Genomic DNA, 26,623 nt, shown 5'->3' on the forward strand with positions numbered 1-26,623 from the left:
CTCTTTTATTTTTATTATGTTGAGTGCATGGATTATTGAAAAAGAGCAAATGTTGTGTTGGCAGTAATCATTGTTGTGTATGAAGAATTGCTTGTTAGGTGATTGGTGAAAAGCAGCCATTCTCCGCACGAAGCTAGCAGTCAATTGTCAAGGCTGGCAGCATTCTCCTTGTTCAATAGTGATGTACGTGGTGCTCATCCCGGAGAGGTCGCAGCCTTGAACACATAGCAGTTTACAAGCAATACAGCAAACCCTTTCTTTAATATTTAAATTAAAGCAAGTTTAACATGAATTACAGGATATAATTGGGTGTAAATCATTAGAGTTTTCTAAAAGAATGCTCGTAGAGTTGAACAAAATGATTTGGTCCAGTGACTGCATCGGTAATCCATGGCCACCAAGTATAGCCCTGCGAACCTCCTCCTGGTGAATAGCAGGCCCAGGTCCTGAGACCCGCACCATACACCAGCAATCGCCATGTGCCCAAAGTCATAATTTGTTAAGGGATTAAAAGATTTTCTATGTTAAACAACTACAATGTCATATCTCTTTTTGACCCTGAATTCTTGGAGATTATGTACGTTTGTAGATGCCTGCCATGTAGCAAATACGGGGAACTCTGTAGATGTGGTTGCCAAAATTTGCTGTTGAGGACCTCATCTTCACACGTCAATGTAGAGTTGTTTGCATTGTATGAGACTATAAAATACTTTTCCTCTATGTAATAAAGGTAATTGCTAAGAATTTATTACATTTTTTTTATATTGAAACTCAATAATAACAGTATTACAAGGTATTTATATAGTCCAAAACTTAAAAAAAGAAGATTACTTTTCTTATTTTCGGTTGAACTCCTGGCAATATCAAAGGGTATAGGTTTACTGTAATAAACTTTGATGTGAAGTGAAACTGGCATTGATTAAAATGAGATTCACACTTAAGGCGCTGGAAACAATTACCGGGGGCTTGTGTCACTCATGTGTTTTTTATTCATTTTATAACCCACACTCACTAAATGATCCCAAATGATCTACGTCTGACTATCGCGTTACATATGAATGGCAGCTTGTGTGAGTTGTTGAAAATATTAACAGGTGTAATAGATCTCAAAGCAATCTGGGCAATTATTGGATTATTGGTTTTACAACAGTTCTGGGAAACTCAAATATCCTGCGCCATTCTCCACCTTTCTATATGAGATAATGAACTTTCAAGCCAGGAAAGTAAAGAGGTTTTTAATGATCCAGTAATTATTGCACAAAAAAGGCAAAAAACATCTACACTTATAATACCATGTGGATATTTAACAAGGACCATGTGGTAAAGCTTCACAACCATCAATGCTTTATATTACACTTTGCATAGTTGGGTTGGGATTTCTGAACAATTAAAATGAAAATTACCAACGAAAGAAATTCTAAACCGGACTATTGTTGACTTATTGCCTAATATCGACCCTAAAACAACCTTTATTTCAATAGCATAAAATAATATACTCCAGGCTTAATTATAATAAAATCCTTAGAATTTGATAATTAAATGTGTTCCTGGCGTCTACCTATATTTTTTTCTCTCAAATATTCAACAATTAGGACCTGGAAAAGTTCTATAAAGCGCTGAGCAGATGATGTGTTAATAAAATAATGTTTTATATGCCGTGGAACCAAAGAGGTCTGTGGAGATAATGAATTTCGAGATTTTAAACCTATCAATTGATTAATTCATTGATTTTAGTCACGCGACTGATGGTCTCGAAGGTTGATACGGTGATAGAAAACATGGTTTCTATTGTTGGGTCCAGTTTTAGGGCTTACACACAAAACTATTTTTTGAGGATTAGTGTTATATATTTTCATAATATGGCACCTACAGAAATTTGTGGGACTATATCTATATCTATGGAATAATACCTATGTAATACCACAAGCAATGCATAATAAAGGATCATTGGGGCTCTACGGACATGGCTTAGTTTATAACTTTTGCTTCTTGATTATAATTCTTCGACATTTTATGCCAATATTCCGATAAGGCTCATGTACAAACTTGTATTAGACATTTGTTTTATATGTATTCTTAAAGGGCTAGTCCACTGCTTAGGTATTGATGATGGCCAATCCTTGTGATAGGTCATCAGTGTCAGAGTGGTGGAGGTCTGCTTGCAGATTCAGTGGATGCCACAAGTAAAGTATCCTGGACTTCTTAATTCCATACACTGTGTGGTGGATGTTTTTTGGTACTTTAGCTCAGCTCTTTTACAAGTAAATGGGAGTTGATCTGCAATACTCATAAGTGGCCACTACACGGGGAATGAAGTCTTGGTGTTCTGGCTCTGCAGTGTACATCCGGCTGCCCCGGGGGCTGAAAAGAGCTGATCTTGGGGGTGATGGTGTTATACTTCCACCAATTTGATATTGATGACATATCCAGTGTGCCACTGGCTATATACAAAGGTACATTTCCCCTACACACATTAATTTTTGGCAAAAATATGGTTCATCCCAGAGGCACCACCCACAGTATAGGGACTCTGTTTGGGCTTAGACAATGGGTAGGATGGTGGATAGGGATGATCTCTCTCTCTCACACATACTCATTCTCTCCTCTCTCTCTGCAATGGACTTCCCCCAGAAATCCGAACATTGCAGCGGACTTCTAGGAGAAGTCCATGTTCGGTGTTTAGCCTCGTACACTAACCGTCAGGTACAAATGACCAACTTTTAAGTTCGGGTTCTCTCATCTCTAGTGGTGGCCCATTTCTTCAGTTACCCAAGCTACAATTCACATTGAGTGATAAAATTAATTTATTGCTGCTCTAGGAAGCCTCATGAAATAGTTTCATCAACATCTTATACTAGCAAAAATGAAACTGGCCCCAGAACAGTAACGCTACCTGTCAGCTTGTAGTCTTCACTGGTTCCACTGTGGCAGGGAATCTGATCATCGTCACAATCATCTTCCGCACTGATCTTTGGTGTGGTGGGAATAACTGTTGGTGCTGAAAAAAAACGTGGTCAGATTTTTAGATTCAAGGTTTCTTTTCCTACCATTATTTTCATATGTAATTTTTTATTAATCCATAGTGAATATTAGGATAATGATAAAATGCAGGTTCTAAACATGTAGGGCTGAAGCCACAGCAAAGTATAAAGCAATATGATTCCTTTTTTTCACCAGTTTAGAATGAAATTTGGTTAAAATTAGGTCTAAAATAGGGCTGATGGTTAATTAATTTGTATATTAAAGGTGTTTAGGTTAATCAAGCTTAATCAGTACATAAATAAAATTTTTTACAACTTTCTAAGGTACTTCAGATTTCAATTCTATTTATAAATGCACTATCGCTCCCACTTATGTGCGTAAAAAAGCTGAAAGATTTCCCCGCACTTCCTGCTTGTGCGTAACAAAAAAAGAAAGAAAAAAATATATATGAAATTGCACTATTTTTGCACACACCTCTAATAAACAGAAAAATCTTTGTATGGGTGAAATATTGATAAAATGTCTATGAAGCTCAGACCACTCTTGAGAGCGAAAAAAAAAGAAAGAAAAAGGGGACTGCACCTTCTGATCCTGGAACTTCTGAGAGACAGGACTGTGCGCATTTGAGAAAACACAGTGAAAGCCATCTGATCAAGGAACTAACCACTGTGGATTTTTAACTATTCCCGTCCCTTTTTTTTCTATTTTTTGCTCTCAAAAGTGGTCTGAGCTTAATAGACATTTAATCAATATTTCATCCATATGAAGATTTTTCTGCTTATTATAGGTGTGTGCAAAATTAGGGCAATTTCCTATATTTTATGTTTTAATTCTACTATTATTCGATTCAAACAAGTTTTTATTACATTTTTTTCCAGGTTTACTAAACTCCCCTTAATATATAGTTAGTTTAAAACTACTACTCAGACAATCCCTTCTCAATCCCTATGTTTCCCCCTTGTAAAATAATAACACCTGTACTCACCTTCAGAGCCGGCACTGTCTCTCCTGGGGAGGCTGCTGTTCTCTCACTTTCTCCGGATGTATGTAATTTTCTAAGATGGTGAGAGTGAAGCCAGCGCTGAGTGGTCACAGGGATTGCGTGACATAACAATGTCATGCGATCCCCAGGAGAGGGACTGTTGACAAGGTCAGCACTGGCTCCGAAGGTGAGTATTACTGTTATTATTTTACTGGGGGTGGGACATAGAGATTGAGAAGGGGTTGTTCTAGTAATGGACGACGCCTTTAAATAGATATTATTTTTTCTGAGCTTATATTTTTCTGTCTTTTATAAGTTAAACCATTTCTAAAAGTTTCCCTCATGTTTAGAAACGAACTAATACTGCGTTATGGAATGTAATCAGGTTTTTCTGTATCTCCTCTAAGCTCATGGCTCCCAAAAGAGATACTACCAGACAGCCCAGAGTCCTTAATGCAATGCCAGATTCCTGTCTTTCTTTGTAGTGATAAGACATAGTGATGCCCTCTAGCTCGGAATACTTAATGTGACTGAGATCTAATCCAATTCCAAAACATCTGATCCAAAAAAGCACACATTGCGGCCATGAGAAAATATTCTGTGGTTACATTTAAGTGATGTGCTGCTTCCATTCTACATATATATGCCCACCTCTACCCCACCATATGCAATAATAATCAGTTTTAGGGACCTCGGCCTTCTTCCTCCCAGAACACTGTACCATAATATGTCATAGCTGACATTGATTCATTAGCCAATTAAGAGCAAGACACAATGTGGTCATTTGCTGAATAAATGCTAGGCCCCTAACAATATGCATTAGCGATGACAGATGCAAATGACCATAATGGGCCATCTACAGGATATGGAAAGAGGACATTGTGGGTAACATTAATGTTCCTACTATTAAGGACTGTAAATCCAAGAAGATTGGCCATAGGATAGATTATCAATGACGGAACACAAAAGCATTAGCGATAATGTAACTGGGCTCCAAGTACAATAAATACATATGTCAGGCTTTATTCTTTGGCAGACGACAGTAAGGAAGTGTGTGCATATATAATCAATGGAGATCGTTACCTTCAACTTCACAACCCAGTAGCTCCATTCGTAGCCCAAGACCTAACACCGATGCTCTTTCAGGAATGATGCGGATGAATCTGGTAGGTATGGAGGCAAAAGTGCGTAATTCTGGCGTGTCGTAGTTTGTGTTGCCTTCAAATGTCTACAAATACAAAATTTAAAGAGTATTAACAAGATTATTGCCTTGGGGTGACTGGCTTTACTTTCAAAGATCAGCTGAGCTTGGAGTCTTATTGTCCATTGGCAGCACGGTGGCTCAGTGGTTAGCACTGTTTCTTTACAGCTCTGGGGACCTGGGTTTAAATCCCACCAAGGACAACATCTACAAGGAGTTTGTATATGTTCTCTCTGTATTTGTGTGGGTTTTCTCTGGTTTCCTCCCACATTCCAAAGACATACTGATAGGGAATTTAGATTGTGAACCCCTTTGGGTACCTTTACGATAATGTCTGTAAAGTGCTGCGGAATACGATGGCGCTATATAAGAAAAGCATAACAGACAATTCTAAATTGTAGCCATAATTTAAAGATGACATATAGATTGACATGTATGCAAGAATATCCTCCCACTCCTGCTATTGCAATGCCCTTGGCAACTGCCTGCCTAAATTTGTCTATTCGTGAAGGCTCTTAAAAGTTACGGAAGGTCTGGCTGCATCATGCAATGTATTAAACATAATCACCTTGTTCACATTTGTACCAATTGACTGTGGCAGCGAAGTAATAAGATCCACTTCAAGCAATTTGTCATCTAATCAAAAGATGTTTGACTGAAAGTTACTCCATTATTTGCATGCAAGACTAACCCGTTCCTGGCTTTAAAAATTTAAACATGTCAAGCTTCATTCTTGTAATTCGACTCAAGTCAAGACTTATCCTTGAGATTTTCTAAAATTCTCTTTTAGTAAGAAAAGGTCTTTGAATATTTTGCATAAATAATGCCACGCTTACAAAGGACGCCATCTATTTATATGAATATTTGATACAGATGAAAGCATTACATATAAGGCGATGCCGTATTTCACTGGTAATTATGTTCTTTAATTTCACCTTACATCGTTCTTAGCCTTTGGTGTTGTGAAGACTAAAACCTAAATTTCTTAGTAGAAAGAAATGTTCATCCACAATTTAAAGAAGTAACATAATATTTTGATACCAAAAGCTTGGCTACTCTCAAATTCTTTAGAGCTTGGTGATAGATTTGCCAGATTTACCAAGATCTACTGATACTAGAACAGTCTAAATCATTTTTTTGGATGTTCTTCCTTACCTTTGCTTTGTTCTTTCTCGAGTCCATGATATGTTCCCAGTCATGCCCATTATTGCTATATCCAATTTTGAACTTTCTCATGAAGACTTTATTCTCCCTGTGTTTTCCACCCTGAATGATAATGCCACGTACAGTCTTCTCCTCTCCGAGGTCAATCTGCAGCCACTCGTTGGTATATACATGATCGGTTGGCGGTAGAAGTGCCCAACCGTTGTGGCTGGTTAATAGACGAGCGTGTTCTGGTACCCACTTACGATCAACCTCATTAGAGGCTGTAATTTGGGAATCAGATATAAGTCCTGAAACCATTCCCAACATTCCGGAACATGGATAATCTGCAAGGTATAAAATATCCAAATATGGAAATTTGTACAATTTCTGAAGAAATCGATGGAAAATATGACATTCATGAGTCATTAACTTTTTAAACCCTGCAATCTAATATCCTTATATACTATTATATCCTTATATACTATTATTTTTTACTGTATTCACCGTTGACCCATCTACCAGTCTACTAGAACATTCAAGAGAAAGTAAATAATGGATTTTTCCTTATCCTATGCCCCCTTATTAAAGTAAGTAGCCCCAGAGCTGTTTGTCAAATGCTGTCCCTCAGTACTCCACAGAATGGCCATGTCATGATGCATGCTTTAGAGAAAATTAAAAGTACAGTAATATCTTCTGGACCAAACATAACACATATGATTCAGTCTACAGATGTACGGGTATCAAAAGAGAAAGTCTATATTTTTAATAGTTACACTATATTACTATATTACTATTTATGTACCTTCGTTAAGCATGGGTGTAAGATGGTGTTTAGCTATCAGATGTACCTGAGCCTATGGTCCTAGGAAGGGCTTTACTTAGACAGGTATTCCCATTTCATTAAGCGATGGCGTAACACTTTGATGAGCTGTCACTTAATGACTAGAGGTCCCTAAATCACCTAATTACTAGTGGTCATACCTCTGATCCTTAAAATGAACCCCAGTTTTTCCTCTGCACAGAGGTAAGTAAAACTGTGAAGTAATAGCAGCACTGTGGTAGCACTTTGGTACCTATATTCACAGGATTGGTGGAGGTTCCAGAGGTTGGACCCCCAATGATTATTAAGTAATGGCATATCCTAACTGTTACACACCTGTCCCGGGTCTCTGCTTCCTTCCCTTGTGACCGCTGCCCTCTGTTATGCTCCACATCTGGTATTGCAAATTGCCCGACATGGATCTGTGACATAATTTCCCTAAGACTAGTCACACACCCATGTCTTGAGATTGAGATGTTAATCCTATGTTTGGTGTGCTCCACTATCTATGCTTTTTGTGTTTGTGCATACTATGTTCCACTTGCTTCCATCCCTGCTGAGTTCCACTTCATCCGTCTTGCTGCTCCTGGGATTTGTGTGTGTGCCAAGTCCTCCCTGCCTACATGCCTTCCTGCTTGCTATATCATCACCTGGGGGCTGTATGCCCACCTAGACCTAAGGCTTAGAGGACCCATCTCGCCTTGTGAGCCTAAAACTAGCTATATGCCATCACTTACTAAGATGGTAATATTAGTTTGAGGGCTAAGCAGCAGCAGAAATGGCACACAAGTGTTGGTAAGTACATAATGGAGCCTCCATAAACCAATGTCCCCAATGTGACAGTGGCCTTATATCTTAAAAGGTATCTGTCAGACAGTTTTAAAGGGGTTTTCAACTGCTAGGACACCCATTGATCCTAAAGATGTGTCTACATAATACTGAAAGTGGAGCTGCAAGCTCCAAAGACAACATCTGGATATTTTCAGAAGTCCCATAGACAATGGATAGAGTACAAGTTGGTCATGTGCACCTCTGCTCTAGTCAAGTCAGGGCTTTACAGAGACCTGTTCTCAAACGCCTAAGGATGGTTGCAGGTCCCAGTGCTCAACAAATTATCTCCCAACCTATTGAAAGGGGATAATTTGTGATTTTGGGCAAACTCCTTTAATAGTAGGACACAACTTGCCATACATGCTCTTTCCCCATGCATAGACTAATTTTTCATTTTTCCCATCTCTTATTTCTCTATAACAAAGCTATTATTAACAGTTTTCATGAAAACCTTCATTCCCTCTACTGCTAGATGTGCCTCTCCGAATTGTAGTAGCTCTTCAGTGTCACATGATGTTATAAATGGTTTTATGTGTTTGCTTGAGCTGCGGGAGCAAAAACTCCAAACATTTTCTTAGTGTGGTATATGGATGACATACTAAATGAAGCCACACAGCTGTGCTCAGGTGTTTATATCACATTAAATGGATACCTGGGGACTAGAGAAGGTGGGAGTCAGGCGCAATCAACTCCTAATTGCACACACAGGGGCCTTGAGAACATCAGCAATGTAGTTCACTTGGTGCTAAATTGGCTTGCTAACCCAAAACAATAATGTAGCATGTATTGTGTGTGAATAAGTAATTGTATCAATTAATAACCAAGGTGCAGCCTCAACAGTGAGGCAGCCAAACTACAAAGTTACCTTGTAACAGGGAACAAATGTAACACCGCTCGTCTGAGCTAAGTCATTACAAAAAACTAGAGATCTATAGTGCCAAAGGGCACGAAGAACAATGTGATGTGAGGTCACAACCCGCCATAATTGTACAGGTGAAGGAGCCTTCAAGGGCCTATTATTTCTCTAATAAAGGCTTTTATTGTGTGGTTATTACAAGTTGACTTATTACAGTTTACTCTGCAGAGTATTGTTGATTGGTGAGAGTCGGTCCACATATGCAGTGAACTCTATGATTACATATATTTCCCTGATTTGCATTCCAATAAACGTCAATGTAATTATCGTTCCCCCCCTCCAACCCCTTTGCGGTCATTGAATTTTATGGAAAGGTGTCATGTAAACGTTAACATATGAGGGTTATTCTTTAGTGCACACTCACCTGAAATTTTACAGCCGTAGACCTCAAATCTCAAGGAGATGCCCGTCTCCCAACTGACAGGGCGTATTTTAACGAACCGAGTCAGGACAGGCTTGGGGAATGGGCTGTATACCACGTCAAATGGGTTAGTGTTTCCAGGAAATACCTGTAGTGTGTAAATATAATAATTTAAAATGTGATGCATTTATAGAAATCGCTAGCAAAATTAATTTTTATATACGGTACTATGGGGAAATTAAGTATTTGATACACTGCCAATTTTGCAAGTTTTACCACCTACAAAGAATTGAGAAGTCTATCATTTTTATCTTAGAGCCACTTCAACTGTGAGAGATAGAGTCTAAAAAAAAATAATTCAAGTTTGCACACACTGCTGCAGGGATTTTGGCCCACTCCTCCATACCTTTCAAGGGCTGTCGCTGGGCAACATTGAGTTTCAGCTCCCTCCAAAGATTTTCTATTGGGTTCAGGTCTGGAGACCGGCTACGCCACTCCAAGACCTTCTGTAATAATTATAGGGGATAATTCAGGAGACTCTTTGCGTGGAACAAGACAACAGGACACAGTTTTATAAGTGGTAAAGTTTATATTATCACACGGTGATTCAAGCAGGTGCAGAGAGAAACTCAAGTCCACAACACTTGGAGTAAATATTAAATGCAGCTTAGCAGTCTATAGGAAACTTCAGAGGAAAATGCAATCTCGCAGAAAGTCTATGAAGCGCAGTTATTCTTGAGGAAACTTGACACGAATAAATCCTTGTCTTAGTCCAGACACAGATAGATATGCTATTAGGCAGTTCAAATCATATCTTAGCTCAACCAGGGAGGCCTGGTTAATAGTCTCAGGTTTTGCAGAGCAGAAACAGCTTACATGTCCAGCAAATGCAGATGGAAGTAACACAAGCAGCAGATGAAGGAGGATTACTGGAACTGGTGTATGCAGCAGGAACTCAAAGCAGAGTGGCAGGATCACCACACAGGTTCACAGGAGCAGGTTTAAGGCGAGGGAGTAATCAGGAGCTGGATGCAAAGCAGAATAATCTAGCACAGACTGAAGGCTGGGGTGGAGTTTTATAGCAGGAAGACAAGTGCACGAGACCAAAAACACCATGTTGGAAAAGGGCAGTAATGCACAACAGGTAAAAAATGTTCAGAGTCCTGACACCTTCTGACGGAGCAATTCCTTAGTTGCCCTGGCTGTGTGTTTTTCGGGTCATTGTCATTCTGGAAGACCCGTTTATGACCCATCTTCAATGCTCTTACTGAGGAAAGGAGGTTGTTAGCCAAAGTCTCACGATATATGACCCCATCCATTCTCCCTTCAATACGGTGCAGTCTTCCTGTTCCCCTTTGCAGAAAAGCGCCCCAGAGTATAATGTTTCTCCCAGCATGCTTCATGGTGGGGTCAGTGTTCTCGGGGTTGTACTCATCCTTCTTCTTCCTGCAAACTTGGAGAGTGGAGTTGATACCAAAAAGTTCATTTTGGTTTCATCTCACCACATGACCTTCTCTCATGCTTTATCTGGATCATCCAGATGGAGAAGGGCAAACTTCATATGGGAGTAGACATGTGCTGGCGTGAGCAGGGGGACCTTGCATGCCATGCAGGATTTTAATCCATGACGGCCATGTTTGAGATTGTGGTCTCAGCTCTTTTCAGGTCACTGACCAGGTCCTCCCATGTAGTTCAGGGCTGATTCCTGACCTTTCTCAGAATCAACCTAACCCCATGAGGCGAGATCTTGCATGTCGCCCCAGACCGAGGAGTATTGACCGTCATCTTATGTTTCTTCCATTTTCTAATAATTGCATCAACAGTTGCTGCCTCCTCACCAAGCTGCTTGCCTGTTGTCCTGTAGCAGGTTCCAGCTTTGTGCAAGTCTACAGTTTTGTCCTTGGTGTTCTTAGACAGCTCTTTGGTCTTGGCCATGGTGGAGAGGTTGGAATGTGATTGATTGTGTGGACAGGTGTCTTTTATACAGGTAATGAGTTCAAACAGGTGCAATTAATACAGGTAATGAGTGCAGAGTAGGAGGATCTCTTAAAGAAAAACTAACAGGTTTGTGAGAGACAGAATTCTTGGTGGTTGATAGGTGATCAAATACTTATTTTATGTAATAAAATGCTATTTAATTATGTAAAAATCATACAACTGGACTTTCTGGTCTTTATTTTAAGATTCTGTCTTTCACAGTTGAAGTGTACCTATGATAAAAATTACAGACATTTCCATTTTTTGTAGGTGGGAAAACATACAAAATCGGCAGTGTATCAAATACTAATTTTTCCCACTGTATAATAACCCAATCCAACTCTGTGCAATTTATCGGTCTTCAGTTATATGATGCAGATATAATTCACGGCGACTATTCTATACATACCATATGGAGATTGGGGAGCACTAGTCAGAACTGCAGTTAGACTTTCTTTCATATCGGGCAAAGGTTCAGTTCACTGGATTAAACTAGTAACTAAATACATGGGCCAAGGCAAAGTGGCTTTTGGCGCTCCTCTGACAGCTGCATCAGGGGCACATGCTCTGATCTTTCCCAACTCTACCCAGCCCAGTTTGGTTTCTGCATAATGCAATAGCTTTCCTTGAGGGAGCAATACATGCATTGGTTTACACAATTATCTACAAACAGATAGTACTGTCTGTCTGCCAATAGCTTTTTCTATACTTTGCAGGCACAGATAGTACTGCCTCCTTGTCTCTCCCTGTAAATTATATTGGCAAATATAGTGCTGCCTCTGTCTTTTACTTTTTCTTGCAGGTACAGCCTCCTAGTCTTTTCTTTTTAGGTACTAATAGTTCTTCTTGTCTCCCTTTCACTTCATAGTATCAGCTTCTTGTTTCTCCTCATAAATGAAACAGGTATGGATAATACTGCCTTTTTTCCCCCTATAAATCATATAGATACAGATAGTATTGGCTTCCTGCCTCTTCCTCTAAATAATATATGTAAAGAAAGCATTGCCTCCTAATCTCTTCGACTAAATTGTGTAGGCAGAGGTAGTACTGCCTCCTTGTCTCAGTCTATAAATGATATGGGCAGATATAGTACTGTCAGTCTGTAACTGTTACATGTACAGATAGTACAGCCTTCTTGTCTCTTCCTGTAAAATATATTGGTAAATAAAGTATTACCTTTCAGTCTATTACAGAAAATGTTGTAAGTACAGCCTCCTAGTCCCTCCCTTTAAACTTTTTATGTACTAATAACTGCTGCCCGTTTCCCTTTTACTTCATACTTCCACCTCCTTGTCTCTATTTATAATTTATTTTGCTATGTATTTGTCTATAAATCTTATTGGTACAGATAATATTGGCTTTCTGCCTCTTACTCTAAGTGATATAGCTAAAGAAAACATTACCTCACTGTCTCTCCAATTAAATTGTGTAGGCAAAGATAGTACTGCCTTCTTGTCTCAGTTTATAAATGATATAGGCACATATAGTTCTGTCTCCCAGTCTGTAATGTTTACATGTATGGATTGTACTGCCTCCTTGTCTTTTCTTGTAAATGATATAAGCACATTCAGTACTGCCTCCCAATCTATTATTATAGCTGTTGCAAATACAGACAGTATTGCCTCCTAGTCTCTTTTTCTGAACTTTGTAGGTACTAACAGTACTTTTTATCTCCCTTTCCCTCCATCATGCAGTCTCCTAGTCTCTCCCTGTAAATTTTAGAGATATAGATAATATAATATTATTTTCTTTTTCTGTGATTTTTTTTTTAAGTTTAAGTCCTTTTTCTGTGTGTCATTTTTTAATTTAGTTTCGGGGCTCACAATTATGAGGACCCTTGATGCTCTTTGAACTTGCATATTTTGGCTAAAATGCCAATACCTCATGTATTTTAAACATCATTTTTCATCTTTTTTACTTTTGAATTGGGGTGTCTGTACTTGTGGGGCGCACTTATATTGTGCTGACCAGTCTGCCTGATCTAATAGTATGGACATCATCAATAGGCTGTAAGCCAGACACTGTGATCACACATACTTGTGCGATTGGCTCTCTATGCAAGAGATGGGAAACCTCCTCCATGATTTGGTCGGTTTGTGAGTGACTGCTCCATCAGTATTTTGCACTTGTGCAGCCCCTGCCTTTAGCATGGGGGTCTGCTACATCCTGCTAGTGTATTGGTAATCTGACCCCGTGTTGGTAAGGCTGTTTTTTTTACTGTGATGTTTTCTGAATTTACGTCCCTTTTCAGTGAGCCATTTATGGATAATATTGCCTACGCGTTTTCCCTATAAATCATAAAAGTACAGAGTACAGATAGATTACCTTCTTGCCTTTTCCTGTAAGTGATTTAACTACAGTTAACAATGCCTCTCTCTCTCTCCAGTTAAATTGTGTAGGCACAGACAGTACTGCCTTCTTGTCTCTCCCTGTAATTTATAAAGGTATGGATAATATTGCCTTTGTCTTTTTCTATAAATCATATATGTACAGATAGTATTGTCTTCCTGCCTTTTCCTATAAATGATATAGCTACATTTAACAACTCCTATCCCTCTCTTTCCAGTTAACTTGTGTATGCACAGAAAGTACTGCCTCCTAGTCTCTTCCTGTAACTTATATAGGTATGACTAATATTGCCTTTGTCTTTCCTTATATATCACATAAGTACAGACTGTATGGTCTTCCTTGGTTTTCCTATAAATGATATAGCTACATTTAACAACTTCTCTCCCATTAACTTGTGTAGGCACAGACAGTACTGTATCCTTGTCTTTTACTATAAATGATTCAGGCCTCTAATTCGCTTATTCCTTACTTTTTCTGTTTATTCATTTACGTAGACAGAATTAAGCAATAAAAGCAGAAACCTTCTGATATGAGAAATGAGAAAAAAATGGCAGATAAGTTCACAAATGAAAAGATGAATATTTCAAAATTGTAAATGGTTTTTGCTATGAATATATGAATAAGAAAAGGAGATTGCTTATCAGCCTGTGTTAGTAAATTGTGAAAAATTGGGGAGGAGGGTTTTGGACGGTGTTCAATCTTATACAGACTGTACAATGTAAAACTAGTCTCTACACTAGCTGTGAGCGGCGTTATGGAACTATACAGCCTACATACCTTCGCGCCAGACTGAAATGCGTATACATAAATCTTGTTTTCCTATTGCGTTAGTTTCAATTGTAAAGCCATGTAAAATTAAATAGTCTCCCTCCTAAGGACCATTCGTTTTATTTCAGCCATTAACAGAAGTGAGCAATGGCCTAAAATAACAATTTACCACAAATCATGTTTTATGTATTTCAACTGCGCTTTATAAACATTCACCTATAATTCAGGGTCTAGAGAGATGTGTGTTCAGATGCTTTTTACTTCTTTTTTTTCATCAGAGCTGGGGCCCTTTGTGTTTTTATAGTCCCCGTATCTTGAATTCTATATACGAGTCTCTTAAGTCCTTTTAAATTGCCCAGACCTGTTTGGGGAACTCTAGTACCGGCGAGCGACCGGCGAGGTATTAAACAGAAATGGGGGCCTACCTCTAATAACGACTTTCATGGTATTTTAATATTAGTATGATCTTTTATTATAGATTCTTACTAGTTGCTATGATTTTTAATTTACGGGCTGCAAAAAAAAATGGACCTTTGACTCTTACCAGATGTTTATTTCCATCTTTAAGGGTAATCCAGTCCTCTCCATTGGAGCTAATATCGACTTTATATGACCTCACGTAATACTTTTTTTTGGTTTCCTTTGATACAGCTCCCTGCATTCCAATTCCAGAAACAAATCGGAGCAGTCCAAGGTCTACCTGTATAATGGAAGCAGAGAGGACATGTTATCTTCATCTAGTGAATGGTTGGATGTGGAAGTATAGAGTGAAAACAGAATGAGGATCACTGTAGCTACAAAAGTTTCATAGGGTTCTTCACTTTAGACGTCATTCTTTATTGAAGGGTCCACCAAAAAAATCTGACCATAGTGTGTCCCAATCAACTGTAGTCTGAAGAAGAACTGGTAGCGTCACCACAGTTGAAGCCTTTCATATTGTATATTGAGATTGCACTAAATGTCACTTCAGTGGGAGTCATGTTCTATCCAACCATTTTCTATTTCATGGACCTATAAGGAACATGCCTAAATTGTTTGAAGACTAGAAATGGGAAAAATGTCTCCTTCTGTGCTAAATCTGGAGGATGATCATGTCTGTATCTAAGGCTGGCCATACACATTCGTTCCGTCAAGAATTATTCATTCCATACTCCCGTACAAATGCATGCTCCATTCAGAGAAAGGGAAAGAGAAGCTGCCAGACACCTCTGGCAGTGGCTTATTTCTCTTAAGAATGAGATTATCACCACCAGAAATATTAGATGATTCCAACATTTATGGTTTGGCGGATATTTATTTAATGTGAATAGTCACCATAAGATTGAACAATTTTTTTTTTATTTATTACTGTTTTATCACCAACACAATACTAGATTTATGAGTGGAGATGGAAATAGAAGCTTCTTGGCTTTCTTTGAACACTATTTGTTTACAAAGTTCGCTAAAAATATATGTCCATTATATCCAAATGTGGACATGCCTTTTAAAGAGAATCTGTCACCAGATTTTTGCTACCACATCTGAGAGTAGCATTATATATTGGCAGAGACCCTGATTTCAGTGATGTGTTACTTACTTGGATGCTTGCTGTAGTTTTTATACAATCGCTGTTTTCTCTAGCAGTTCCCTTAATGCTGAGTTCTGTATAACCCCGCCCACACCACCGATTGGCAGCTTTCTCTGTACACTGTGCATAGGCAGAAAGCTGCAACTCAGTGGTGTGGGTCTGGTTATACAGAGCTCGTGACTATGGAGAATTACATGGCAGCAGGTTTACTAATCCTCTAGTGATGATCTCATACTGACCAAATGGTGATTTTATCAAAACTACAGCAAGCAGCCATATAAGTGACACATCACTGGAATCGATGTCTAGTGGCAGATTCCCTTGAAGTACTTACATACCAGGTCATACACAAGCCTGTCCTGGGTACAATACAATAGGTTGCCAAAAAAAATGTCATCAACCTCCTGTCAGTAATGTTTCCATACTGAAATTGGAAATATAGCTACACACAGACATAGGAAATCAGTGTGCGCTGACTTATCTGCCTCTTTTCATGTCCATATGTAGATAAATTTGCATAAAATCTATGCAATAACGTTGACAACATCTTCGGGAGCCCGCAGTCCAGACCCTGTTTTGCCGCCTCCATATAACACATATTGGGCTTCCTATTAAGTCTCAGTTGAAGCGTAAGAGCAGACAGATTGATTCCACGAGTGCTCACTTCAAGAGCGAACACCTCCTGCTCCCAGCAGTACTTTATATAGCGAGCAGTTATTTATTCCCCTGCAAATAAAATGCAGTAATATCCCGTCTTGCGGATTATACATTTTTATGTATCTGGCGTTACGCTCATATCTGCATATGCTAATTTATATTGTAGAAGGAGCTTCTGGTGTTTTGTGCCAACACATGGGTTAACGTACGCACACATATACCGTGTGCAGTTATTATGATTAGCATGGATTTGCCGTAAGCTCATATTCTACTCTGCAACTGAAAATGTAAACCCTCTCCTCTCGAGTGATTTCGGAGTGGTCTTAGGAGCTCATGTCCCATCCTGTGCTCTTACCGCTCTCAAGAGCCCTCTAAATCTCATGATCTCTCCGCTGTATCTCTTCATGTTTTCTGCAGTAATTAAATTATCCAGACTAAAAATATAAGCTTTTACTAACAGGCTGGTAGAAAGAAATCATGTCATTTCTGCCAATAATTTTGGAGGTATCTGCGTCATTCCTTGTTGCCGGGAACGTAGTCTTATATAACATTTGTCTGATGAAGGTCCTTGTAGGAGCGAAACGTCATTAGCTATTTCTTCAGATTGACCTACTGGAAATAAATTCACACCTTTTGCCATGAATCCTACTGAGTGCTGAGTTTTACTGCTACTTCTGAGTTATATAGAAATCTATACTGAAACCTATAACTCTACATTTATCATATGGAATGATGCCTCAATTGTGGAATCTCCTATTAAATGCCAAACTACATATTACTTCAAAGGGAAATAATCTCTCTACTATGATGGCATATGGTGGCACCATACGGTTCCCCATGGAGTGCCTATAGCTCCGTACTATTGAATCACAGATGCCTTTGAATGTCGTCACACAAACCTTAGTACAGCTGTTTATGGGGCATAATAGAAAAGGCCATGGATGCAAACTGATATAAATAAGTAGGTGGTGCATTATCATATGTAATAGTCGTGAATCCTATTATAATAAGAAAGAAAATAGATTTTCACTAAACCTGAATGAAATCACATCAACCAAACTGTGACCGGCTTGTATTGGGTTTCCAAAAAGATTCACTCATGAAATAAAACGTTATAAAACAAAAAGCCAAAAAAAAATAGCAAAGTAAAAAATACTGAAATAGTGGTATGCTATGGAAAAATTAACATGAGAAATTTATTCAACTAGGTAATTATTAGTATTAATTTTCAGAATTGAATGACGCAGAATTTTTCACTATAAAAAGTTAATGGGAAATTGTCATCTGATTTATGTTGCTGTATGTATTTTACTCTGTAACGTTGCGACCTATGTACTTTGAAAATCCAGCCAGGGACTCGGATGACTAGTCCAGGAGATCAGACCTGCACCACGCTTCTAGACTGACAGTTTTTTACATATACACACATAGGAAGAGGGAGACGTGGCAGTGTAAAGAAGCAGAGCAGGGAGAAAGTAATGGAGACCTGCCTCGGACTAACCATCCTAGTTGCGTGGTCCTCGGCTGACTTTTCAAAGTATCTTTGAAACGTCATATTGTTTCAGAGCAAAAACATATGCAGCAACAATAACGAGTCCGATTCTTGTTGCCCATGGTTCCCTTTAGGGCACAATCAGATGACCATATAAATTGGACCAAGATCGGAACGTAGTGCACGGACTGGCCCGCGGGTGACAGCTTCATAGAAATATATGAAGCAGTCATGCTCAGGTTGGGAGAGCCGTCGGCCAGTCCATACACCGCGTTTCGATCTTGGTCCAATTAAATGGCCGTCTGACTTCGCCCTTAGAGAGATAACCATTTAGAAGACAGAAGTGTTCTTATGGGTTCTAAACTCCCTACAGGTTTTTTTTCCTAATATTATTTTCTTTTTTGTGCTAATTGTATAGTCAAGAATACTTGTTTATCAGGGATTTGCTAATACATAAATTACTTTTACTCTCTATACTGTTTCCGATTAACGTATGTTGGTTTATTTTCATTTTTTAGGGCTCAATTTCTAAAATACAAGGCATAAAATCTCACATCTCAGCAAGACCAGCCCTGTTTACATCAGCCTGGTGATCAATTGATCACAGAAACCACAGCCATTAGGAAAAATGCAGCGCCCACTGAAGGTTAAATGTTGTATTACATTCTGGCCATTGAAGTGTCAATGGCCATTAATCCAAAAAGTGCAAAAAAACCTGTGGTTGCTTGTATTTTTATTGAAGTAGACTTTTCCCATTGACTGAAAGCCACAGAAAAGTCTATAAAAGGAGTATGTTAACTAAAAAAAAAATATATATCTGGCAAAGGCTCCTGAACTGCATAAATTGATGAGGGAATCTGTTTAAAGAGAAAAAAAAAGTGAATTCTTGTGCATTTGGCAGCCATTCAATGTTCACATAGCAACCAGAGAAACTAATTATACAGAAATTACAGAATTTTACTTCAAGTTAATAATTTTTTTTCTTATTCCACATATGATAACGGAAACTATAACTCCCTTGTGTAGGGTCGCGCGAAATGTGTTACGTTATATCATACGTTCTTTATGATTGGATTATATTGGCACAATATTGCGCAAATATTGAGATGCCAACATATGAACTCATTCTTATAATTAATGGTATTACTAGAGTTTCTGTCTAATAAATTGGAAACTTATGCAAAGAACAATTCACTGGAGAAAAATAATATGTATTACTTAATATTAATCTGCGAAAACCATTCACCGACTCAGAAACCTCAAATTGGCTTTCTCTTTGCTGTAGCTTGTAGTGGATAATTAGCACTGGTTGACCAACAGAGGGGTGATGAATGATGATATAAAACCGACCACCCTCTTGAGATAGCAATTGAGCAAATCACATACGTATCAATAGACATCTACCGTTAGGAAAGAGTTGGGAGTTCTGCATACACATTGCTACTCGGTTGATGATGCCAAAACTTGCAGTCAAGTATGGCTTATGGTTAATGTCTATGGCAAGCGTAAGACCGGCACTATATGTACATATAAACTAACATATATAGAAAACTGAAGCAGAGGTTGCCAACCTTTGTACACCATAAAGCGCTTTCAAAGGCAATTGAGGGTGTTGGAAGATTTGACCTTGGAAGATTTGAAAGTTCTTGGACAATTTGACCATGTAATATAATAATAATCTAATAATAATCTTTATTTTTATATAGCGCTAACATATTCCGCAGCGCTTTACAGGTTGCACACATTATCATCGCTGTCCCCGATGGGGCTCACAATCTAAATTCCCTATTAGTATATGTCTTTGGAATGTGGGAGGAAACCGGAGTACCCGGAGGAAACCCACGCAAACACGGAGAGAACATACAAACTCTTTGCAGATGTTGTCCTTGGTGGGGTTTGAACCCAGGACTCCAGCGCTGCAAGGCTGCTGTGCTAACCACTGCGCCACCGTGCTGCCCAATAATATGGGATTTACTCCCATGTAAACTGCCTTTGATATTATTTAGATCCTGGTACCAAGTTCTGGTAACTTTATGATATCTCTGATGCAAAAAGTATCTGCAATTGTCGACAAATATAGGCACAGTCAAGCTTCTGTAAGTGGATCCATCATAGGTGCCATCTCACTGCTGGTCCACCGGAGCTGAGATATTCATGGAGGTTGAGGAGCTAAAACATGTTCTCCTCATTTCCTCAAATAGGTAATTGGGACTTTCTTTTTTTCTGGTGGAGAGCTAATTTGGATATTTTGTTCGCCGGGAGCATTGCCCTGCCTATAAGACATTCTACTCCTGGTAGCAGTCTCCATAAGGAGAAACAGGCCTCTAGGCTGCATCATTGTTCACATCCCAACTGCTGGTTCACCATATATATGAATCTGATTAACATGTCATGTACATAAATGATAAGTATCCAGGTTTGGACTGGCCCACAGGAGAACAAGTGAATCCCCCAGTGGGCCCCTCAGCAGGAGTAACCCACTCTATCCCACCTATATGGGCACATGTCACTATGTATACACAGCAGCACCATCTAATAATTAATTCCACAAACTGCCGAGTGTATTAATATATAGAAGCAGAAGATATATAATATCTTAGATACAGTATATAGTAGCAGAGATACATTTGTGAATGAGAGTAATGTACTATCTGCCTATAGCTGAACAGTGGCCCCCAGAATCAATGCGAGTGGTGGGCCCGTGGCATCCCAGCCCGACACTAAATCTTTTGTATGGAATCTGACACACCACCAAAGCTCCATTTTGTCATACTCATCGAGTATTATGGTTTTTGCTCAACCACTTTGGGATATCGGACTCCATCCTGTTTACCCAAACACAATACCAAATAATTTTGGTCTCTGTATATCAATGAATAAGAAATCCGTCTTTTGAAAACATTGAGTTTTATTACCGGATATATTAGAATGCAGCTGTAAATACAAAATGGAGAACAGTGTTGTTTTTGTTGGTTTTTTATTCCCATACTCCTTTATTACCGCTCATATTAAAAAAAACAGCTGTATATACAGAAAAACAAGGAGGACGATGCTTTTGTTACGTGTTGATGCCTTATTCCATTAAAATGTATCAGAAAACACTAATTATGTTGCTCTCTCTGGGACCAATACAGCACAAGTGAAGAGGAGGCCTGTGCGGTCCCGGAGCTTATGCAACACAATGTAGCTGCAGAATGATTAGCTGGCTGATTAGTATGTATCACAATGAGCAAAGTACTAGCACTGGATTCCCTTCGGGATTAGTGCAATTTATAGACATATACAGTCTTTTATGCATGAAGTCAATGTTTTGCAAATTTTACAAATGGACATGACAATTAGTCATAGCAAATACAAAGAACCAAAAAGTCAGTTCATTGGAAAATATCTCAAGGTGACATAGGTAGTACCCCTAAAGAAGTCTACGAAAGAGGCAGGTCTATGGGTTTTGAGACCACCAACATTTGTTCAAAGGAATGGGCAGAAAAGCTCAGCCTATACTCAAATGTATAGACTCATGAGCTCCTATTGAGATTGACTTGTGGTCAAGGATAAGTTGTTGGTTATCCTGCTGGACCTCCACATATATGTATCTGATTGACATGTCATGTACATAAATAATAAGCACACCCAGGTTCGGACTGGCCCACAGGGCAATGGGTGAATCCTCAGGTGGGCCTCTGAGCAGGAGTGGCACTGGCCATAGCTAAGAGGAGAACCAATTGAGGTGATCTCAGGACCTTGACCCTCACCAATCAAAGGTACTATACAGTCCTACACGGGAAACATGATGGCTCAGTGGTTAGCACTGTTACTTTACAGAACTGGGGTGGTTGGGTCAAATCTCTCCAAGGACAACATCTGCAAGGAGTTTTTATGTTTCCCCCATTTTTGTGTGATTTTCCTGTGGATACTCCAGTTTCCTTCCAAAGACATACCGATAAAGAAATTAAATTGTAGAATTAATGGCGTTATAAAAGTGAATAAAATAAATAGGCGGGCTCTGATTAATGCTGCCCGGTGTTTCTACTAGCTATTCAATTACATGTAATAAACAATGTGGCTGAACATTACTTGGACATAAGGGGGCGCTCTATGCTGAGCTATTCCAAAGCAGGGGAGCATATATTGGACAGGGATTTTCTGCTGTCTATGTCCGCCCCTGACTGACCTTAATCTATAGGTTTAGCCACATCGTGAATATCATTATATTTAGGTCACTTTATCCACTATATCTTCTGTTCTCTTCATAAATTAATGACTGACTACCTAATAGTGGGACCTTGGAGTTGAAGAAGCAGCTTATTAAAATTCTCATGTATTTCCAGCTTTATTTTAATTACTGTTCTGTAGCGCAACCCTTCAATTTCCCAGCATGTGTCATGCACCGCAATTATTTTATGTAATTGAAATGAGAAACATGGCTGGACCGTTATGATGAAAAAGAAAAAAATGAAACAAATAACAATATTTATAGAGTGCAGAATCTTCCCTGAGGCCTGCTGTGAAGCATCACAGTTGTGTTTTTTTCTTTAGATAATATGGAGTCATTTTTTTCTTAATTTATCTTTTTTTAATCATTTTCTTAACAAGTTATTATCAATGTTACCTGACATTAAAGTCAATGTTTTGTTTATATAGGAGTAAATTAGAGATATTGTAATTATAGGATCAGTCATATCGGTTGTTGCCTATGAATGGGCTTTTAACAACTTACCAACAGAAAATGGAAAATATTTTACAGGCAGTCCCCGACTTTTGAACATCTGACTTAGGCTAGGTTCACATTGCGTTAGGGCAATCCGTTTAGCGCTAGCGGATTGCGCTAACGCAATGTATTTGTAGGGGCCGCGTTTAGGGGTCGCGTTAACGTCCCCGCTCTCGCAGATCCCCGATCTGCGAGAGCGGGGAACGGACCTCGGGCGCGCCGCGGACGCTGCAAGCAGCGTCCGAGGCGCGCCACAAAAGAACGGAACATCGCTAGCACGAGCCGAAAAAGGCACGCGCTAGCGATGCGCTTCAGGCAGAAACAACATTGCTGTCAATGGGTGCGCTAACGGACCCGTTGCACGGCGTTAATTGCGACATTTTTGCCGTGCAACGCTGTCCGTTAGCGATCACCCAATAACGCAATGTGAACCTAGCCTTACAGTAAGTAGGACTTATAGTTACGAAAGTAAGATGTTAGAAAAACAACAACTAATACATAGTCGTTCACCTCTACGACTGCTAGTTGTCTGCTGTCTGGGTTACTTCTTTCCGCCGTTGCGTGCCGTATCTCCAGCCTCTTCACTACAGGCCTGGACTACCGGCCACGTCCAAACCTCAGAGGTCACTGCAAGTTGTCAGGTTGCAACATCATGATAGTAAGACATGCACCGCGAACTTATAATGTGCAGTAATGTCCGAGGCCTGGAAGAATCCAGAAGTCCTGGCAAGCAGAAAAGAGGCATGTGATGGTGGAAAGAAGAGAACTGGCTGTTGGGCAGCTAGATGGCAACAAAGGTCAGCAATGAGGCGAGTATTGGCAACCTCCTCACCAAAAAACGAGTACTCACTTCTCCAGCTGCTCACTGTCGCCGTCAAGTCCTCTTCTTTCCACTGTTGCACACCGCATCTCTGGCCTCTTCACTATAGGCAAGGACTTCCAGCGCCATCCAGGTCTCGGAAGTCACTCCGCACAATACGTTCACAGTGCACATCTTGACGTCACAACGTTGTGACCTTACCATATGCATTAACCTCTAAGGCGCCTGGATGCGGCTGGAAGTCCTGGCATAGTAAGAGGCCAGAGATTCGGCGCACTACCATGGAAAGAAGAGGACTGGACTTGGGGCAATGAGCAGTGGGTCAACTGGAGAAGTCAGTGATGAGATGTCAGGTTTTGGTTTTTTTTTTGCCCACCCTGTTCCATCTTACATACAGATTTGGGTTAGGAACAAACCTAGAGAACCTATCTAGTTCATAACCCAAGGACTGCCTATATTTCAAAATTCTGGTGAATAGATGGGGTTCACTGATCTGTACTCCCAACTATTGGAGCAGAGAATGACTACAAAGAGTATGTTTTCACCATGGAGTTCTTGACACTCCTATTGCTATTGATTTCAATGAGAAATGTGTGATTCCTAATTATTGATGTATTCTCCTAGAGATCAGAGCTAATCATTAAGCGACAATCCTAACATAAAAAAAGATGAAAAACCTCTGTAAATTAATTTACAGATATGTATTTGACCCCAAAAAGAACATATATTTTAATTCCCAGAATGTTACTATCATGAGATCCATATTATATGCTACATTTAGTAGGGTGTCTACGAGATGCATAATTCTAATCATAATTGATGTATTCCATATTGATTTGGAATTTTGTAAAATTACACATATTCCTATTCCCCCGGTCTCCCGTGTGTCATGTCTACGGTGCAGGAATAACATCTGATTTATTGTAACACTGGACAATATCCAGGAGGATCTATTTTGCAGTTGTAAAACTTGTAATGACCCTGATTAAAATGATTAATCACATGTAAGTTTCAGGGATTTTTTTTTGTTCTACTTATCTGAAGCTATTTTAGGCTTTCAACGCCCGATATGCCTCCAATACGCCGAGTATTCGAGGGCTTGATGAAAAAACCTTTAATTACTGACCACTTGTCTAGCTTGAGCAATTCATTATTGCTGGCAGCGAAAAGTGGCAGTAATTTCAGAGAAATTCCAGCCATAGCGTTCAATTAAACCCATAAAGTAAAATGCATCCATTAAAATATCAGGAAGTGGTTGGAAACACAGGCGGCCGTACATCTGAAACACAAGCACTGCTATTACGTGCATAGGTAGATTAATGCTTACAGATGGCTCCAGGCCACAGAGCACCACAACAGGCATCATTACAAGGATGCCATAACTATCCACATATGTTATTATGGACAGGTCCATTTTGGACCCGTTTTACAAATTGAAGTCATAGTCCGTCGGTGAGAGGAGGGGTGGCAATTATCCTCTTTTAGACTTTTATGATTTTGCAAAAAAAAAAGGAAAATGAAGCAAAACGTCAGAAGTATTTCTTATCTGTGTTCTGGAGTAATTGTGATAATGATCTCACATTTCAGGCTGTATAATGGGTTTCTACCGTGAGTGGTTACGGAATGGCTTTAGAGACAGGTTCAATAAAATTCACTCTGCTTTGCGTCTGAGTCATAGGATGAAGGTCTGTACCAGGAAGCACTATTGGCATCGGCGACCATTTCTCCAATGAGGGTTTATGGAGTCTTCTGGCCTCTTGATGGGCGGTATGAATTGGCATACCTTCTCCAACAGACTGTGTTGTACTATATAGCGGGACACCACAAAAAATTTTCATTTTTTAAAAAATGGAACTATGAAGGTTTATACTATGGTAGTCACATGGATCAGGTCCTTGACTAAATCAGACAATGTACACAGTAGCATTCAAATTTTGAGACCAAATCTGGAACTCTCATGCACCATTTTTGTATGGTTTCCATATGACAGTTTTTGGTAACCAAATTCTTTTCTAAAGGGAACCTGTCACCTTGAGAAAAGCCATTTGGAGATATAAAGGTAATCTGCAGGTAAATAGCGTTTGAATCCTGTGTAGCCGACTTACTGAAGCAACGTCTACAGGGAGAAAATGATCTTATTTCCTCACTTTAGCTGCATGCTTCCAGTTATTGGGGCAGTGCAAGAGATCTGTTACAGTGAGGGCTTCTGCAGATGACTGTATATCTCGGACGAGTGCTATCGAGGGAAAGAGATATAGCAGGACTCCATTATAAGCCAGTAACGCGCGTCGGGGCTGGTAGTGCGTCTCTCCTACATCTTACAATGGGTAAGAGTCTGTTGGATGGGATGGGTTGGTTTTACAGGAGCTTTTTGACTACGAGTACTGACTTATAATGGAGTCCTGCTATATCTCCTTCCCCCCACTATACTATAATGACTCATAGGTTTACATTTACACTGTGCACTTTCCTATCATGGAGAAAAAAAATACCCTATTTGATGTAGTATTGATGTTTTTGCCAATCTCTGCCTGATCTTTTCTCTGAAATCTTATGAAACTGATTTATTTTGTATTACATATATTGATATATGTTTTCTTTGAAAAATAAATACATTTATACCATTTTATATATTATACCTTGGACACACTGCTCGATTTCTTTTGTATTCTGTGTGTATTGGAGTTTTGTCCCCCACCCTTGATCCTGTATTGGGCCTTTCCACATAGGCATATTGTCAGGCGACAGTTATGGTTTCTCTTTAGCCATCTATTTTTCTTTTTAGGCTTTCAATGTGCTGGCGAATGATTACAGCACGCTCTCAGTACACAATGACTGGATGTGAGCAGCTACAGGGAGGAAATACGTTCATGTTCTCCCTGTAGCCGCTGCTTCAACAAGCCTGCTGGCAAACATTTTGCTACAAAATACTGCCCTAAAACATTTGAAAAAAATTCTGCTGGAGAATATGTAACTGTGCAAAACGTTTATGACATTTGGCATTTTTAAGCTAGTTTCACTAACTTTTTAAAATATCAGACCCAAA

General features: G+C 39.3%; 1 protein-coding gene across 1 annotated transcript in view; it reads right to left on the reverse strand.

Annotated features, from left to right (window-relative positions):
- The window catches only part of NRP1 (neuropilin 1), a 179,839-nt gene that overhangs the window by 25,328 nt on the left and 127,888 nt on the right, over positions 1-26,623 (reverse strand). The window contains 5 exon segments of the mRNA XM_077268499.1: positions 2,894-2,998; positions 5,048-5,192; positions 6,321-6,655; positions 9,243-9,387; positions 14,878-15,033. Coding sequence (XP_077124614.1) covers positions 2,894-2,998; positions 5,048-5,192; positions 6,321-6,655; positions 9,243-9,387; positions 14,878-15,033 — 886 coding nt within the window.

The sequence above is a fragment of the Ranitomeya variabilis genome, chromosome 6, assembly GCF_051348905.1.
Source record: "Ranitomeya variabilis isolate aRanVar5 chromosome 6, aRanVar5.hap1, whole genome shotgun sequence".
Lineage (NCBI taxonomy): Eukaryota > Metazoa > Chordata > Amphibia > Anura > Dendrobatidae > Ranitomeya > Ranitomeya variabilis.